The sequence below is a fragment of the Periophthalmus magnuspinnatus genome, chromosome 7 (genome assembly GCF_009829125.3).
Source record: "Periophthalmus magnuspinnatus isolate fPerMag1 chromosome 7, fPerMag1.2.pri, whole genome shotgun sequence".
Classification (NCBI taxonomy): Eukaryota; Metazoa; Chordata; class Actinopteri; order Gobiiformes; family Gobiidae; genus Periophthalmus; species Periophthalmus magnuspinnatus.
This window is the reverse complement of record NC_047132.1, coordinates 20,334,565-20,353,546: the sequence shown is the minus strand read 5'-3', so window position 1 is coordinate 20,353,546 and position 18,982 is coordinate 20,334,565. Positions and strand designations below refer to the sequence as shown.

At 39.1% G+C, this 18,982-nt stretch overlaps 1 protein-coding gene across 2 annotated transcripts in view; it reads left to right on the top strand.

Moving 5' to 3' along the window:
* chchd6a (coiled-coil-helix-coiled-coil-helix domain containing 6a) overlaps positions 1 to 18,982 on the top strand; it is a 67,612-nt gene that overhangs the window by 20,068 nt on the left and 28,562 nt on the right. For both annotated transcript variants that reach the window (XM_033970197.2, XM_033970198.2), the window contains 2 exons: positions 2,705 to 2,788; positions 11,632 to 11,702. In XM_033970197.2, coding sequence (XP_033826088.1) covers positions 2,705 to 2,788; positions 11,632 to 11,702 — 155 coding nt within the window. The remainder of the gene's footprint in view (positions 1 to 2,704; positions 2,789 to 11,631; positions 11,703 to 18,982) is intronic.

The window sequence follows — 18,982 nt, the reverse complement described above, 5'->3', positions numbered from 1 at the left end:
ACTTTGCCAACTTAACTTGTCTTCAACTTCAAAAAGTCTTCTAAAAGCAAACTTTTTCAATAGCAAGTCATTACCAAAATGATACCCTTGAAAAATAAATGTAATAAATAATTAGCTTTGTCTGTGATTAATTTGAAAACGGACTAAAAGCCCATGTTTTTCTCTTCTATGCAGGTTCATAACTGCAGTCTTTTCACCTTTTCATAGCGTGATATTTTCATTTTTCACCTTGACTATTTTATTGATAGAAAGCACTAAATAGTTCAAGAGTTCCAGAGTGCACAAGGTTGAAACAGCAATGCCTCCTCCACACTGCTGTGTCCTTCAGCCTCAGATGAAAAATGTACTAACACTATTTTTCTTTAAGCCAGTACAAAATATCCCCTGCACACATTTTTACAAATACAAGAAATCATCTGCAATCATCCCTTTGTCAAGCTTTCAGACCCAAACACATTTCTCCTGAGGCTTGTCATTTTTCCAATTTCCAGCTTTTTATTTAATCACCTCTTTGTGTCCCTGCCAAATTCTCATCATTTTTTGAAGATTATATTTAATGAAGATAATTAATTCATTAGACTGATTTAAGAGTAAACTGACAAACCACACAAAGACGTTTCTGTTATTTTTTTATTCTCTGCTTTGTCTTGTAATTGCAAATGTTTCTTTTTTCATTATTTTATTTTATTTTATTTTTTTGTATTTGCACCCACAATAAGTCTTTGTTTTTCTCTTTTGTCATTCAATTGCATGTGGGCATGCTTTTTCCAATTTTGCTGTTGTCATACTGTATATGGCAGTGTCTTGCATCATAGTGTACATGGTGTAAAATGTAGATATGAATATTGGAGGGGGTTACTTTCTTGTCTGCAAATCACAAAACCATAATATTGTGTTTTTCTAATAGGCTAAAGGTTTGGGAATAAAGGTTTTGTGACTCCCACCAATCACTTTTTAACTATATTGTGAAAACTTTCCTTTCTTCAGTCAAAAAAAAAAAAAAAAATCAATACAAATTTTGAACTCCCACAGACATATTTTTGCATCTCTTTTTCTTTCTCAATTACTATTCTTTTCTGTCATTCATTTTGTTGCATGATGTTTCCGATTCTACCTGTGTAATACCGTCCGTGGCAGAATGTTCCGTGGTGAGATGGTGTGTGGTGTAATTTTCTTTGGTCCACACAGTCCAAATAGATGGATGGACGGAGGCAGATTCCCAGAGGTATAATTTGAGCCATGTCGCACACAGTTTGTAGCATTTCAGATGTCTTCTGAAACTAGCAGTGTGCTGTAACAACAATTTCACATCTGATTCAACAAATGTCCACAAATTTTATTTTTGGCTTCTATCATCAGAAAAGGATGGTATGCTTTTATTAATAATGGTACATGGTAATGGTTGTAAAAAGTTTTTTATTGATTTTAATCTTTGTTTAAACATGTATAAAATCAAATAAGGCTAACATTCTTACACTGTCCGCTACATGAAAATAACATTCACGTACATATTGTAACTGTATTTTTTTTACTATATAAACTCCATTGTGTTGTGCAAGGGAGTGATTGCAAGCTGTTGCAGAGAAAACCTCAGAGAAGGCTATTGCCTCAGCTAAGCATTGCTGTCTTTGTCCTTAGCTTACTGCTCCCAATGCTGCCAAAAAACAACAAAATTAAATCCTACTGATTTCCTGGAGAGCTGTCACATTAAATGCTAATTCCTCATGTAAAAAATAACTACATTATAGCAGATTTGAACAGAGGTGGATGAAGAGATACATGTCAAAATCCAAAAATTCTTCTGAAATCGATTAATAAAATGAATTAATAACATTAATAAAAGACCAATGAGGTGCCTTCTTTTGCTGTGGTTGCTCCCACTAGGGTTGGCAACAGATTTGATTGACAGCGTTGAAGGGGTGTTACCTTCAACACGCTTGCTACTGATTGGCTTTTTGATTGCTATGATACACGCTCTCGGATTTCCAAATATGGAACTATGCTCCAAATCAGCCATTATAACTGCTAGCTTCGATGAGCTTCATTTGACTGGAGCCCTATGGGTGACGTCACACTTGAACTTACCCTCTGTAAGTTCTCATTAATTAATCTACTAATGACATAAGGAGAACGTAAGCATAGGTGATAATAAATGAGAGAAACTACTTAGCACTATACATTTAGAACTAACAACTCTTATTACGCAGTAACGCAATTATCAGTGCATTTGCAAGTACACTTTGTAAGCTTTAATATACCTTTTTTATGCCGAGGCACTTGAGTCTGTCCTTGTTTTAATCCATTGTTGAGTGGTTGATGAAGTTATTGTTAAGCAGAACCTCTCCAAGTTAAACTATATGCCACAGTAGTACATTGTGCTTCGTGCCATAGCGACTCTGTTTCCAAGATACTGCCTCTTCTCAAGGTCTATATTAGTGCTGCGCTAGTTTCATCTCTACTGGGTGTGGAGCTGTTTGTGCTCAAAGCAGCGACAAATCCTGTGATAACTCCACTGTAATATTTATGCTTGTGTACGTTAGTTTTAACATTTGAATTGGACTAATATTTTTTTTTTCTGGAGCAAACGTCTAAATTATGTATTCATGGTTGAAATAAGAAGTCTTAATTGCAGAAGATGCTGGCACGCTCATAGCCTGTGGTTTGAATAAACATTAATGCTGTTATATCTGTGGTTGTTTTTCAGGCTGAGAAGCTTCAGAAGAAAGACTCGCAACTGAGAGCTTTGGAAGCCTTTTATAAAGCACAGATCGCCCAACTGGAAAAGAGGGTACGTCGCACATGTACCTACACAAAGTTCTTTACGCATATGTTGAATACAGGATGGAAAAAGGGAACTGTCTGTAAGATTTAGAATTTAAATGCCATAAACCTGACCTATCTGTGTTCCCCAAATACAAGACATGTTCAAGTGAAATGGCCTTTGATAACTAATCTAATGATAATTTATTCTTAAAAAAAAACAAACCCAAAAACATTGGATATGAGTTCCCATTTTAGTTCTCAAGACGATTATCCAATCAAAACGTTCACAAGTCTCCTATTGGGTTTGCCACTTTCAATGCTCAAATCCACTTGATTTAAACCTTAAAGGACTCTTTCTGATCTGACTCCTCACTACCTAAATCCCAGCATCTGCAGCCAATCATTAATCAGTGCTAGTGCTACCTCGAAGGGAATTCTGGAGGTTCACAAACACAAACTTCTGCATTTCAATGTTAGTTTTCCACTTCCTGTCTGTGTTCTGGTCTTTTTTCTACGCATGGAAGAAATTAGTTGAGTAAACACATTTTTTTCCTGACTAATCCTGAACAAAAGAACTCAACAGAGAAAAAGGAATTTAACAAGAGCCTTGTCTTTCAGAAATCTCAAAAGAATTATACAGTAGTGTATTTACGTTCAACATCATCAAATGCCATACAGTGTAGAGGTAAATGCATGAAACATGCAAGTGTTTGTAAAAGGACATGGATTAAAGGAGACTAGCTTCTCCAGAGAGCCCTTAGCAGCTTTTCATTTCCTTTCATGTGTGCGTGTGACATTTAGTGAGGAGGAAAGGTGCAGGAGGTGTGGAGCAAGCGCTAAGTCTGTGCCTCAGCGGGCTCCAGCAGGACGGACCTTTTACCAAGGCTCTCCGGAGAAAGCACTGCCTCCTTTTTCAAATGGAACAGACCTTTGCAAGCCGCTCATGTGTGTTATGCCCACTTTAACATGGCTAATGCACCAAGGCGCTCTAATGGGAGTTAGAAGCAGGTGGAAGTACAGAGGACAACCTGCAAAGTCATGGTTTTCTTAGTCCTTACTTAGTTTGTAATTGACTTCATGCTAACTAGTTCTGCTGTTGATGCAGTTGCAATTCTATGACCATCACAAGATTCAGTGGTGAAATGTAATCAAGGTACAGAATTATTAATATTTTATTTTATTTGGTTTGGATAGTGCATGATAATGGGCACGCATGATGTACATGCTGTGGTGCAGTGGCAGAAAAGCTAGCACTCACCCTCCACAGAAGGGTCCCCCAGGGGCAATTTAAACACATTTAGCGGTAAAACACAATAATAATAGAAAGCTCAAACAAAGGTCTGAGTGCAGCTCAACAGGTATGGTCATCAGATCCAGTGTTAGGGCAGTTTGATGGGAGTAGCAGTAACACATCGGATTGTAGCCAAAGGATAATTTCCTTCTGTTGTCCCACATTCTTTCTCACAACAAGGCTATCATTGATATCAGCATTTAATGATCAAACATTGGTCACCACTGCTGCCTCACTATGGCACCTATTTTCAAAGGTCTCCCATTCAGTACTTACCAGGTGCAACCCTTATTAGCTTCAGAGATCAGACAAGTCGGGCATTCTCAAGGTGGTATGGATTTTGTAATAAAATCCAAAAGAAACTTTTTACTTCTTAGTCCAGTCCACTCAGTTCAAACAACAGAAGGCCCCCACCACACTTGTGTAACCTCCTGAGTATTTGGGTTCTGATTGAGTCAGCGTGGATAAACATTTGTTACCTCGATGAGCAGTTTGGGGCCACATTGCTCACACATGAAGGCCCTGGTGTCAGATGCCGTGCTGTTGATCTTAGTCTCATTAGTAACAGGCTGGGTTTGCAGAGCGAGGGAGACTGGCAGCTCGGCATACGGCCGCCACAAGCTGTGTTTGCACAGGAGCTTAGGATGTTTGCCGGCAGAGCGCGCTTGTGGGCATGTGATGGAGCAGCAGACAGACGGCCTGAGACTGTATATTCAAAACAGGCAGCACAACTGTAAATGTATGCATGGAAGTGTGTGTTTTCACACAACATGGCACAATCCACATAAATCCACAGTTTGGGGCTGTTTGATTGCTTAAAATGAGATCATTACTTATGTGTGCCGTTCAAATTGCTCGGCTGAAACTCGCATCTTTTTAACTGAATTTATAGTCCAGACACACCATTTTTGAACCCATTGCAACAATAATAACAATATGGATTGGACGTTGCTGAACCATTAGATAATTTGCAATGTAGACAATAAACACCCCATAAAATTACAATATTATGGCTTTCTCAAGAACCTTATACATTCTGGTTCTATAGACCCCTACAGGGTTTATAAGCAAAATGTCTGCCTTCCAAAGGCTGGTGCCCTTCCATATGTTGGTTTTAATGCAATAAGCCTAAATGATAAATAAAATGGTTCAAATGGACTTAGAAAATCAGGTTTTTAAATTTCCAGTTGCCATATGTTTTTAATAACTCAAGTTTGTAAATCAGACTAGAATTTGCATCAAAATGAAAACACTTACTTGTAAATATGCATTCCAGATAATGACTACAATGCACTCCAAAGCTGTCGGTACAGTTAACTTATTATGAAACTCCTATCTTCATCTCCAGATGGGCTCGGCCTCAGTGGAGAGATATTGTTAACAAGCTAAACTAATAAGCAGATCCAGGCCTCTGCAGCATATTGAGCAGACAGCTTTTTAACTGCATGAAAGTGTTCAACTTTGACTCTGCACACGGCCCAGAGCGCAGGCATCTCCATACGAAAGTGCAAGCCGGCAAAAAAGTTCCAATTCAGCACAGACGAGAAAGCTAATGCTGCTACATCTATTCCACAACAGTAGATGGTGGGAACACATGTTAGCCATAGGTTGAATTTGAATATATTTGCGGAAGTGGTGCGTGTGCAATCATGAATACGTGGCTTTGTGTCTGATGGGTAATAAAGGCAGCGACGGGGCATTATTTGGGTAAAGCTGCAGTTTTGTTCAGATATTTGAGGTGAGCCACATGAGGCCTCTGCTGACAGCATGTCAAACAGCATGTCAGAGCTGGGAAAGAATGATTATCTCCCGTGAGCTGTTTCCACCTGCTTCTGACTATACTGTCCTGACAGCGGCACATGTGGATCTCTGCACAGACAATGGAAAGTCTTTATTTTAACTGGAGACAAAAAAAATCATGCAGTCACAGAGCCTTTCAAAAAGTCAACTCTGACACTGGCCATGATTTTGGAATCTTTTCCTAAAATTGTTGTTTTGAGTGAGTCATTTCTCAGCTTTTTTCTATCAAACATTGCAGGTGGCTCAACATTTCCCAGCAAATACTGCCCAGCCTGAGGGTGGACATGCAGTCATTCAATTGAGCTGCAGTTGATTCTATTTTCTTCCACTATATAAAATTGTATGATGGTACATTTAAGTCAATCTAAAATTATCTTATAGTGCGAGGTCTTGTGGCACAAAATCTCGTCCGATTCCTGATAGTAACCCTATACCCAGCTTTATCACCATTCACCAACCTACTGGTTCGTTGGACACTTTTTCAGTTGTTTACTCTTGACAGCTCTGATCTCTACAGTACATTTGGAATCACTTTATACATGTTTACCTCCCTTATCCTACACCACACCAATTACTAGAGTCATATCAAAGCTCATCCACACACTGCCTACACAGTCAATAGAACTCACCACAGGAAAGACTTTAGTGCGGCTCACTGAATGTCATTGCCACTGACAGCTCAGAGCCAAAGGTTACATCAAGTGTGTGGGTTTAAAGATGGCTCTTTCACACACGCATCAAAGCCAGCCGTGTGTTCTCAAAAGTCTATTCACTCCATTTGCTTTCAACAAAACAGCATTGAGCTTAATTAGCCAACGGTTGGAGAGAATCGCAGGGTAAATCAATCTAGAAAATGACTTAAAAGTGTGCCATCAAGCCAAATGCTGCTGCTACCATGACATTGCGGTAAACGTGTAGACAGCTGGGTATATAGATGGATATGTAATTATCATTAGACGGGAAGCAGAAATCTGGTTCACGATGACTAATAGTAAAATCATTTACAGCTAACATGCAAGTAGACACTGTCTTGTCCAATCAGTTCTGCTAACTGTTGTTGATATCATAAGAGCAACAGATGTGTAAAAGAAAGACCCAATTAATTACCAATGCAATGCTGAAAGTAAACAAATAACATTTTGCTTCTGAGAAGGCTACCAATAAAATATAGTGGTTTGCTCTATTAAACACTGTTAATGAGCGGATTTGGTAATTATTGATGACATCAGAATCCCAACTTTCCAAACTAAAAGTACATAAATGCAAACAGAATCCCTACTTTCCATCTTGGAAACCTGAGCACCCGAGAACCACATGACTGCAGCATAAAAGGTTAGCATTACTGCCTCACATTTGGTCACTGGTTGGCGCCTTTGGAGGTTCTCACCGTGTCTCCAGTTTTAAGTACTCCTGACTAAAAATCATAGGTCAGTGGTACGTGAGTACATATAAAGGTGCATAGACCTCTCATGACAGAGGTTCTGTCACTTGTCTGCAGCTTTGAGGTGGGATTGACTGTTTGCTGAATGTCTCTAACCCTTCTCTCCCCATTTCACACTACACCTGTCCAATAGACCATGCCAGCAATAAAAAGAAAAACTGCACAAAAGCTCTGAGGACCAGGTGTGCAAAGTTTCTCATCTGCATATATACTCATCCTCCAGAACACCTCTTTGGAAGGCTGATAGCTGATACTAAAAAGTCCAAAAATCTGCCTGTCTCTAAACAAAATATATATTTATGTTAAAAAAAAAAAAAACATACTGATCTGTGGGACCAAACAATACACGTGCCATGTGTCTCAAAAAAAAAAAAAAGTGAAACTAAAGAAAAAGTGCAACCATGCGTGTATGAGCCAAGAGCCTTTCAGTCCCGCTCTCACTGTGTTCTTGATGTCATTCCCATTGACTAATTGATGCAACCTTCATATGGCTTTGAAATATAAGTGGCTTTGCTTTTAGTTTGTAACACCCTTTCTGAAAATTACCCTGTTTTTGTCCTTTTTACTGGTTCATTGAGATAAAAGCGAAGCACCAAACAAAGAGAAACCTCGGGAATCACTGGAGCCTATTGTTAAAAGGAGAGTGCACATGATGAGCAGGTATAAAGAAGGTATGAATGGAGCTGCAAGCAATTAGGAGGCAGCAGGTGGCCTAATAGTCCCAGTAAAAGCCCCACAAACGGACTGAATCGCTCGTTTGGCTATTGTGTGCTGGCAGCAGTCAGCAGGTCGAAATGAGTTTCCCAAATTGAAAAAGATAACAAAGATAAAATTCTGGAAGATGGAGAATTGGATTCAGTAGCCACACCTCAAAAGCCCTGTACCCATTTTTTTTCCCTCAAGCATTTTAGCAAAATTAGTCTTGGCCCAGTACAGATATATTGTATACGCAGATCTTGAGGTCAAAATAAGTCTGCTGTGTGCTGTCAGAATCTAATTATAAAGCATTTTATTGTCCAAGAGCAAGTGCTAGTTGTTTATTAGCTTTACCGTCGCAGCAAAACTCCTCGACACTGCTCTGGTCTCTGAGAGTTGTGAAAAGTGCTGATAAACTATAAATTAGGATGCTCAGAATGTATAAGGTAAAGGAGGAATAACTTTGGACCACTGCAAACTGTTTAAAATGAAGCAGTTTTGTTTTTCACATTTTTAAGACAGTAAAAATCAGGTACAGAATCAGTTATTATACAGTAAAGTATCTATAAAATCAAAATATCAAAATATAAGATGATAACCTATTCTACAATTTGTTTTATAGCAAACAAAATAATGCTTTTAACTGCTGGAGCTAGCCTCATCATTTTGGTCTTAAAAAGTTTGTATGTTCTGTAAATCAAAATAGGAACATTAATAACGTCTTTCTTTCCCGAGGTCGGTCCCGCTAGCATTGGCATCAGGTTCGATTGACAGCGTAGCTAAGCGCCTGCTCCCTACTAAACCAGCCGTCTGGACGGAAAGGCGCTTTACCTTCGACAGTGTGGCTCCAGATTGGCTCTTTGGTTGCTATGATACTTGTGGTCAGAATTCCAAATATGAAAATCGGCTCCAAATTTGCTGCTAGCCTCAATGAGCTTCATTTGACTGGAGCAGAACACTATGGGTGACGTCACACTCCCTTAGTGCTTTACAAATAAACCTGGCTTTCCTTGCCTTAGTCCACTTCTTTATACAGTCTGTGACCTTACAGCAACCAAGAGGCAGCTCCATAGAAACTTGAACAAATCACAAAATCAAGATAAAGCAATTCACAGATGAGGAATCAATAATTTATAATGCACAAAACAACTATATATGAAACAGATCAGTAATAATAGTTATATTAATACATGTTTATAATGAGCTTTTGGATGTGCCTAAAGGATTAGACCTTCAATTATGTTATGCTTAAATGCCTATGCTATCATAAGCCAATAATTTTCTTATAGCTGTAACATTCCTGCAGATTTTGTATACTCATTGTGTTTATCAGTTTTTGTTAATTCAGTGGGAATACTCTTACCCCATGAAACTCTTCTTCTACCACATTCTTTATTCCTCTTCCACTCTCCTCTTGCCGCCTTGCGTTCACTTCCTCTCCTTCCCAGCTGGTATGGTTTGCTGGTTAAATATGTGGATGCTGGGAGGCCTAAGCTCCAAGGATCAGCAGAGGAGAGGCTGCAGTTGTTGAGGATTAGTTGCTTGTTTTATCATAATACCACTGCCTGCTTGCTTTTTTGTTTTGTTCCCCTTTTTTTTTCTCTCACTGGGTACGCTGCAAAGTCAGAAAATTTGTTAAAATGGATGAGTAATGCGGTTCATTACCAACAGGCTGGCTTATAGTCTACTCAACTAAAATAAAATTGTTATGCTTGAAAGCAATACAAAGTTCTCAGTGGAAGTGGGATTTGTTGTGCATTATGGGAGAATTGCAGTGTTTAGAAGTTCATTTATGTTGTTATGCTAGGATTTATATTGGAAAAATGATATGTACATGCTCTCAGTTATACTTTCATTTCAGTGGGTAAATTTACATGGCCAGGGTACATTTACATGGCCAGTAAAAATCAGATAACTAGAATAATCCAATAATCCAATAATTGGATCTGATTTTTGGTGTGTGTTTACAGCACTTGAGAAATCTGATCAAAAACACCTGGTGACATGTGACAGTTCATCAATGGATTTTTATAGTAACTAGTGTATATACTATTGTGGAATACCTCAGTTTTTATAATTTTCTCTTTCATTTCTTGTTTGCCTTTTTTCCATTTTATTTTCCAGCAATTTAGCAAAGGTGTAAACAATGAAAAAGAAATCAGGTCACTCTAAGATGGAACTGTTCACATGACATTTTAATAATCTGATATCTCCAGAAATCAGATAATGATTAGATAATTTTTTTAGGTAATTTTCGGGGTGTATGTAAACATAGCAAGTGATTCACTTGTATGGCACTATTCAAAATGGCTGATAGTGACATTCCTCCTTTAGTAAAGTCTTGTGTGTTTTTAAGTGAAATAGTAAAAACTTGACATCTGCAATGGTTTAGAATGGTGGGAGTGTGTTTTGCAAATCATCATCATCTTTATTTCAGACATTTCTGTCTTAAGTCCACAAAAGCAAATCAAAGTACACAAAGTCTGAAAAAGGAATAGGCAGAAGCCTAAGCTTATGACGCCTACACCTTTTGTACTAAACGTAAAGAGCTGCTATATTCAACAATATCTACAATATGAACAAAAAAAAAAAAAGAACAAGCAAGCAATTCAGCATTCAGCATACGAGTTTATGATTTTCTTTTTGTACAAACTTTTAAAATGGCTCAAGGTTCTGCAGCCTTTAACATTGTCATCTAACCTGTTCCAAACATGTGCAGTTCTATAATCTACCAGCTCGTTGAATTTCATTGTGTTTTTTTGGATAAAGAGTTCATTTGTATGAGCCCTATAGGGGGCTTTGTTCACAATTCGCATTGCTCGTTTTTGGACAACTGCAATAGGAATGATGTTTGTTTGTAGGTCATGTAGGGAAATATCAACGAAATATACAAAATGAACAATGTTTTTTCGTTCAAACATTCTTTTACTTTCGATAATTGCTAAAGATTTGCATAATTTTGTCTTTATGAATTGTATGTGGCTTTTCCAATTTAGGTTATTTTGGATTATTATTCCTAGAAATTTAATTTGATTTATTTGCTCTATTTCTGTATTATGAATAATAAGATTCCTGTTCACATTTATTCGGTGATTTGTAAATACTATGAATTTAGTTTTCTTTAGATTTATTTGGCTGTCTGCAGAAAGTTTAATTCCCAAAAGTCTTTTCAGAGTGCAGTTTACATATTGAATTGACATTGCCTACACAAGGTGCAGTTTTCCACCTCAACCTAAACCCTGTTCATTGAACTGAAGCTCTTCTAGATAAGAAAATGATGCAAAAAGAGCAGACCTGTTTTAGCCCTTTTCTGTTGTAATACTAAAATATCTATCTATGTATCTATGTATGTATCTATGTATCTATCTCTATGTATCTATCTATCTATCTCTATGTATGTATCTATCTATCTATGTACGCATTTATGTTTGTCAATATTGCCCACCTAACATTGGTTTTCTTCATGACTTAATGCTCACAAACCTCATGTTTCCTCCAGGTTTTATCATCCACATACATCATTGTTGAGTGTGTCCACGTGTGCTCAAATGTCTGGACAACTATGCCTGCAACTCTGTAATCTAATCTAAATGATAAACACTGCTACACCGTGTGAACCATGTATACTTTGTGTTTCCAGAATCGTGAAGAGTACGAGCAGAGCAAAGAACAGTTCCACCAAGCTGCCTCCAAGACCGAAGAACACGTGAGGTGAGGATCCACACGCTGCTGGCTAATTCCCATCTTTAAAAGCAAACGCATGTTATTCCCTGTAGCCCTCAGGGTGCAGCCCCGAGACACACATCCACAAACTAATAAGGCGCCACAGATAGTCATCTTTTCTCATTTTTAACCGGTTAACATGCAAATATCCTCCAGAGCCTACCGCACTAATGTGATAAGTGTTTTAATTGGCTCCTTTAATTAAGCAGACTTTAACAATACCCATTTTCCCAATCTCGGCCGCTCGCTGTCGACTCGTAATGAGCCACAGCCGGGGAAAAGGTAGCTAATTATTGGTGCTGCAGTCTGTAAAACACCCGGTCGACAATTCACTGCAGAGACCCGAGCGAGACGGTAAATTCGGTGTTGAGGCGGTAATGAGGCTTGTGCTGTGACATGGTGAGTGAAGTTATCTGAAAAACAAACACTGTTCTACTGTTGCATGTGGAGAATGGATGGTCATTAAACAAATAAGTCAGTATAAGCTATGTGAGCGAATCCCAAGGCAAATCATTAAAGATTATGGTATAGTCCCAGATACACTACACAATACAGTATATATTTTTCAAAGAGGAACAGTATGCAGCATCGTTAAAGGCTGTCAACTGCATCAGTTGTTGCGGTCTAATAATTCACAACCATAAAAATATCAATTTCCTGTGTTTGAAGATTTGTCTGTACTAAAATTTTCTTTATAAAGAGGAGGTATATCAACTTTTTTTGAGTTTTTACCATGTTATACATTGCATTGTTCCCTCATGTCTGTGTAACCCCTCAGTTGTCTAGATAGTATCCATAGCAAAAGAAAATCTAATTAAAAAAGAAGCTGAACAGGTATGGGTGGCTTAGACGTTATCACATATTTATAACTCCATCCTCAGACCTAAATCAAAACAGGGGAAACAATAGGGATAGCCAGTGTTCTAATAGGTGTGAAAGCACCCATTAGGGGCCTGAACAATTATGCTAAATACGGCCTAGGCAGAGTTCACATTGTAGTTTAATAGACCTAGCTAACAAACAGAAACTGTAGACAAATATGTGTACTAGTTACTGTGAAGTTAGCTACTTCCTTTAGACGGATATAAGGCAGTGTCCACCAGCAATCTGACCAAAACTGAAGAAGCCACTTGGATGAGCAGCAAAACATCTTCACTCTAAAAGCTGTTGTTCCCTCATCAAAAACATGCCTGAAGTGTTTTTCTGAATCATTTGTGCATGTTTGAGTTCTCTTGCAGTCGGTCCCAGACACCGCAGTCTGTCTTGGGCTTTTGTTTATACAGATATAGGTATATGAGACCTAACGTCCTGTCTAAGGCTCAGCCCACAAGCCTACTTAAGCATCACTCCCAATGCTCCCACCGTAGGGCCCCTCCCTCCTTAGCTCTCACCAGAGAGATAAACAAAACTGAAACTAATTTAACTTTTCAATACGCTGTTTGCGGTGAATATAGCATTCCAAAAAGGTAACATGGTGATCTAAATATTTTATGTGTTAATACCCCAGAGGGATCCCCTTGAAAATGTAAAATCAGGCCATTTCACATACAAGACACATTTAAATTTGTCTTGTTTTCTGATATTTCAAAATACAACACATTCATAGAGTTGTCGTCCGCTGACACAAAGGGTAGAGATTCTTATTTTTCTGTATTAAGTCACATGATATTTTTGAACAGGGATGTTTCTAAATCAGTATACCAACCTCAGAGCTTGCTTCACTTTTGTACCAGTTGTTTTCAACAGTTTACACTTTACACTCAGTCAGAGTATTATGTTGTTCTAAAAAGTTTCTCTTAGATTACTTACAAGTGGGAGTCATCCAGACTCTTTTAAAACATTCATTTTCATATGGAAAAGTACGCCACAGTTCCACAGACAGTGCCAGTCTAACTTGGTCTTGTAAACTTTGTGGAAGTTTCTCTGGTGCACGGCGGCAGAACAAAGCTACTGTACAATAAGGTGTGTGTGGGACGTGTTAATCCAGTTTAATCCTCAGAGCAAAAAGGGCTTTGACGCTGGCGCCCTGAGGTTGGACCGAGCAGAGAGCACAGGGCACTCAGCCATTCTGTCACAGCTAAGTGTAGTGTAGTGATGGAGGACGGAAACACAAAGATTACATCCTACAGCAGCCTGGAATGTTACACTCCATAGGATGTGATTCGGCACCGAGTTTTTAATTCATAGCCTAATAAACTTTAAAGATCAGCTTTTTAAAATGTTTTAAAGGAGATAAAACATCCAGAGCAAAGGTTCATCATTGATTTGTGGTGCACATGAACACTTTACACAAATCAACCTGCTTGTTCAGACCTGCATGTTTGATTGGAGAATTGGAGTTAAGTTGGTGAAAAACATTTGGAAATTAATGCATATTATTAAATGTGGCTGTTATTGACAGAAATTGTGCACAATAGGTGCAATCCTCCAGCTAAGGTCATCCCCACTGAGCTTTGCTCAAGATCTGATTCCTAAACGCTGCACTAGAGTTGCTCACTGCTCCTGACAGGTTGCCCCAGCAAGACTGTTTAAAAGATGGATCAAATGCAGAGAATGAATTTCCTTTACAAGAGATAAATAAAGTATGCCTCAACCTTAACTTGAATACCAGACATTGCTTTTCTGCCATAAACAAAACAGTTTTCAAATGTCCGGCATTTTACCTTACAAGACATTCTGACTGGTTGAATTTCTAGCTGACCACTAGATAACAAACAGCCAACATTCAATCATGGCTTTGACACACAAGAATGAATTGAATTGAGAGCTGGGACATTTACTGCGTGATATTAACCACTGAATCCTGTGTTATTGTAGCAGCTGAGATCTGATCCACTTTTCCTGCCACAGAAGGACCTAAAAGTAATAAACCAGCAGCAGTATGGAGACACCGGAGGCAGCCCCACGTCAAACTGCTCACATCACTTTCTGAGGCATTTTAACAAGGCCAGCTGTCTCCTACACTGGTGCTGGAAGTAGCTCTAATAGCCCGCCTTTGTCAGATCTTTTCTGCCTGTGTCAAAGGATCCCAGATCACTGGCTGATAACGCTGGGAGCACTGACAAGCCAAAGTTTTACTGGAGACTGCCGGCCACTGGAGCTCTGATTTAAGAAGAAGACCAACTTAAAGCATGACCTATACATTTAGTGTCATATTTTCCACCGGTTCATGTCAAAAACCAAAGACACTGTGTAGGTAAGCCAATAAAACAAAGAACACAGACACAGCAGCAATAACACAGCTTTTATTTCCAGTAGTACAGAACTTCCTAAAATGGCAGCTATGTCATATGAGACCTAAAAGACAGATGAGTATGCATTTTTGACAGTGAGTAGGTTTCACTGACAGAACAGTGATGCAGGAAATGGGAGAAAGTTGAGATTTTCAAGATGAACACAACAAGGTTACTAAATTGTGGTAGGGAAATCAAAAATAGTTGGTTAATCATTGTGTCATTGTGATTATACAGGTAAGAGTATAATCATAAGAAAAAAAAATATTGTGGCTATTTTAGAAGAAAAAAATAGTATCTTGAATTCATATGTGTACTCCAAAAAAGTAAAGATGTAAAGAGCTTGTCTTATGGCTGTTTACCTTACCATTTTGTAAAGCTACTGACGTATCGAGGAATGGTAATCTCTAAACCAATGTGAATGTCACTGTGGTTCTGTTGTGGTTTCAGTATATGTGAATAATCATGATTTGTCAGTTTATGCTAGATATTATGCTCTTAAATCAGTGTTGGAGCAGTCAGTTTTATTTGCATTTCAAGAACGCGAGATATTCCCCTAACCAGATTACCATTTTGTTGTTGCCTTTAGCGCTACAGAAATCCCTACCTCTGTTACATCATCGCATGTCCTTACACAACTTGCAAAGGACCTACATCGACTGCTAAATTCTCAACAAAGTACTGTGGAGAGCGCGCGCCGCTGTGGGGATTGTGGTACAGCGCGCCTCTGTACAGCGGTTTTGATCGACAAAGTGGAGCGAGAGTAGCAGCACTCCGCGGCTCCCGGCTGGCTCCAGCGCTGCAGCCGCGATAAGGCCCGGGAGATGGGAGAAGATGAGTGTGGAGATACAAGATAAGGGCCAAAGGGGAAGCGCGCCCTCAGTCAATTGAAAAGCTGTCAGGGCGCAGGTGCATACAAGCTACAAGCAGCAGATAAGAGCTAACTCTGGTTCTCCAGTGTTCTGCGCGCACTCGGCCCCTACCCCCCTTGTTATCCTTTCTTTCTCCTCCGCCATCGCACCAGTATTAATCAAAGCGGTAAAATAGTCCGGGAATGTGCGCCCTCTAACATGTCAAAAGCCATTTCCTGCCTGGATAGATAAGGATGGACCTGTTTACTTCACTCTCAGGGTCTCTGCGGAGAAGGGTGTCTCTTGGGAGCAACAGTCGTACTCAACTTGCTTCTCCTGCTACCATTTTTTTTTATCAAAGAAAGTTTTTTTAGTCTTTATGCTCAGCAGTCAGAGTTCTCCACATTGATATTATTATTTTAATAGCATCTACTGCATATCTACTGCATATCTACTGCTTAACTCAAAGCCACGGTACAGTTTCATTCGCTATTCATTCACTCCTTTCTCGTTGGTGCTTTGGGGTAGACTGACTCTGTGACTGTCTCTTTGACCACCACCAATCACTGTAGCACGCACCACGTCCATATAGAAGCAGGAGAGCAGGAGAAGTGTTTTGCCTAAGGATGCAACAACAATAAGCACTGCTCCGAGCTGGGTTTATACCACTGACCTTCAAGTTGACTGACAAACGCTCTACTTTTAACTCCCGCTTTTAACACAACAAATGTGGTGAATTCTGTGAATTTAACATTAAAACCATGCAAACTCGTCTCTAGTTTACACTCAAGTCCAAACCTGGGTAAATGGAAGGAAACTGCTATAGTAGCTTAGCAGTCAATGGAGCACTGTTGAATGACCCAGTTCAGTTTTCAGTGCCACTTGATTATATTTTGTTTGGAAATACATAGCAGATTATTAAGCTCTACTATCATGCAAGATACGTACACATTTAGCAGTTTTTGTCTTTCCCTCTGGAACTATTATCAGTTAAGCCCTGGATGTGACTCAATAGCCTATAGAAAAACTTTTAAATCACTGAAAGTTGAAACTAGAATTTTAATGTGCAGCCTTTCTATTCTACACAAAACCAGTCTTTGTAATCAGCCGAAGACACATTTTTAAGACACAAAGCCTTAATAGAACATATGCACAATGTGGGGCTTACAAGTGCTCAATTAATTTTAACTCTATACAATATTGGATTTTTGCAGCCGCCTCCTACATTGTCTTAGATGTTAACAGGATTTCTAATTAGTCGGCCAAGATACCAGGACTTTGTAGTGGAATAAAATAGACAAACAATGCTTCATATGTATAGCCAACGCCATTAAGCAAAACACAAGCCCATCTTTGGAAGTTGGAGGCAAGCGTGGTTTAGCTGTGATAAAAGCATCTTTCTTATCGGCAATGCGGTTTTGCCAGAGCCTTTTGTAGTATATGGCATGTTTTGTGTCTTTTTGCATTCGCTAATTCCGCTTTCATTCTGCCTTTTTGTTTTTTAAGCCTGATTGTGAGGCCTGTGTGTTGTCTGAGATTTAAAGTGATGGGCAGCACCATTAATTACCCGCTAATCTTGCTGTTTATGCTGTTTAGATGTTTCCCCCAAAACAGTTCAGCATCCAAACTTAAAGAGTTATTGGTAGTTAAGCTCAGGCTTAACTGCTAGTTCATTTTCTTTAGTGTGAGTTTGCTGATTCACAAAGCGCTTGCTGAGTAAAATGTGAACAAACATACAACATACAGATCTTATAATATGCAGTGTATAAGGTGGAAAACAGGTAAGTGTAATTTCAGTAGGAATTCACAGTCACAAAAAAAACAACAGAATGTCTTAAAGTAAACGCCTGGTTTAGACTCAATACGTGGTAGGCTTAGGGCACATTTTTGTATTTGACCAAATCAAACCTCCAGACTGCTGTTGTGCCCGGGAAAAATAGACTTTCATCACCCCAGTGTTTCTATTTAGTTTTCAGAACTTCCAAAAGGAGTTAATTAGATGACCTCAAGGCCCGGTTTGGATTTCAGACCACCAAGAGTTCAGCCAGGTAGGGTGGGGCGAGGCCATTAAGAACTTTAAAGACAAAAAGTAAAATTTTAAAATCAACTCTAAAAGAAACAGGAAGCCAATGGAGCGAATAAAGGACTAGGGATGGGATGATATGCGATATATCGTTAATCGCGATAAAAAAGGTCCGCAATTAATCGTTCGTGGCATTTTTTTATAATCGCAATCATCGCGCACAATTATAATCGCCTTTACGGCACCAGACTGCCTCATGTTTCCAATTCCAATACAATGTTTAGATGTTAGTTTGTGGTGTTTGCCCACTCTGACATAGCAATGACACTTGTAGCTTCTGTGCTTATCTCTGTCTGAACTATATTCTGTCAGATATCAACAATAAACAAAGTCTGATCCGTAACTCTCCACAGGAACATGCCAGTGCGCGCCTCACCCATGCGCACAGATGAGATGCTAATGTGTGTACATCTTATATTTTTACCTACAATAATGCAAACTGCAGAATAAAACAACACCTTTTAAACAACAGACAAATCAAGTCTAATTCATACAGCTGAACACAAATGTGCCAGAGCGCATGGTCTGAATGCGCACTATGAGCACAGAAGCAATGCTAACGATTATACACGGTATATTTTACCTACAATTAAGTCAATAGCAGAATAAACCATGCTTACCGATCGAGAACAGCATCCAATCCATCAAAAAATAAGGTCCTTTTCTCTTGAGTCCACTGTGGGATCTTTACTCTTTGCCATGAATGGCTCCAGGTCAGAGATGCCTCTAGTTTAACTTGTACAAACATCCAACCTGTCCTCGCCCTTTAAAAAATTAAGTGTTCGTCGACGGGCAGTTGCGTCACTTCTGGCGCAACAAGGACTGGTCCATTTCGACAGCATGACATTGAGGAGTACACATTTTCTTCCGGGTACGTCTGTTTACGGAAAACCATGGCATGTGATACATCATCCTGTCCCGCTGCTCATTGGCTGTAAGGGGAAAACGTCACTAAACGTGTGTGATGTAATTGGTTGATTCTACAAGGGGGAGAGTGGGGTGTAAACTTTCAGTCATCTGTAGCACTGATTCGCTGTCTGCGGCCTCAGTAACCCACAACCCCCACCTTATTGGCCAACACTGGTGTCAATCACAAGCTAA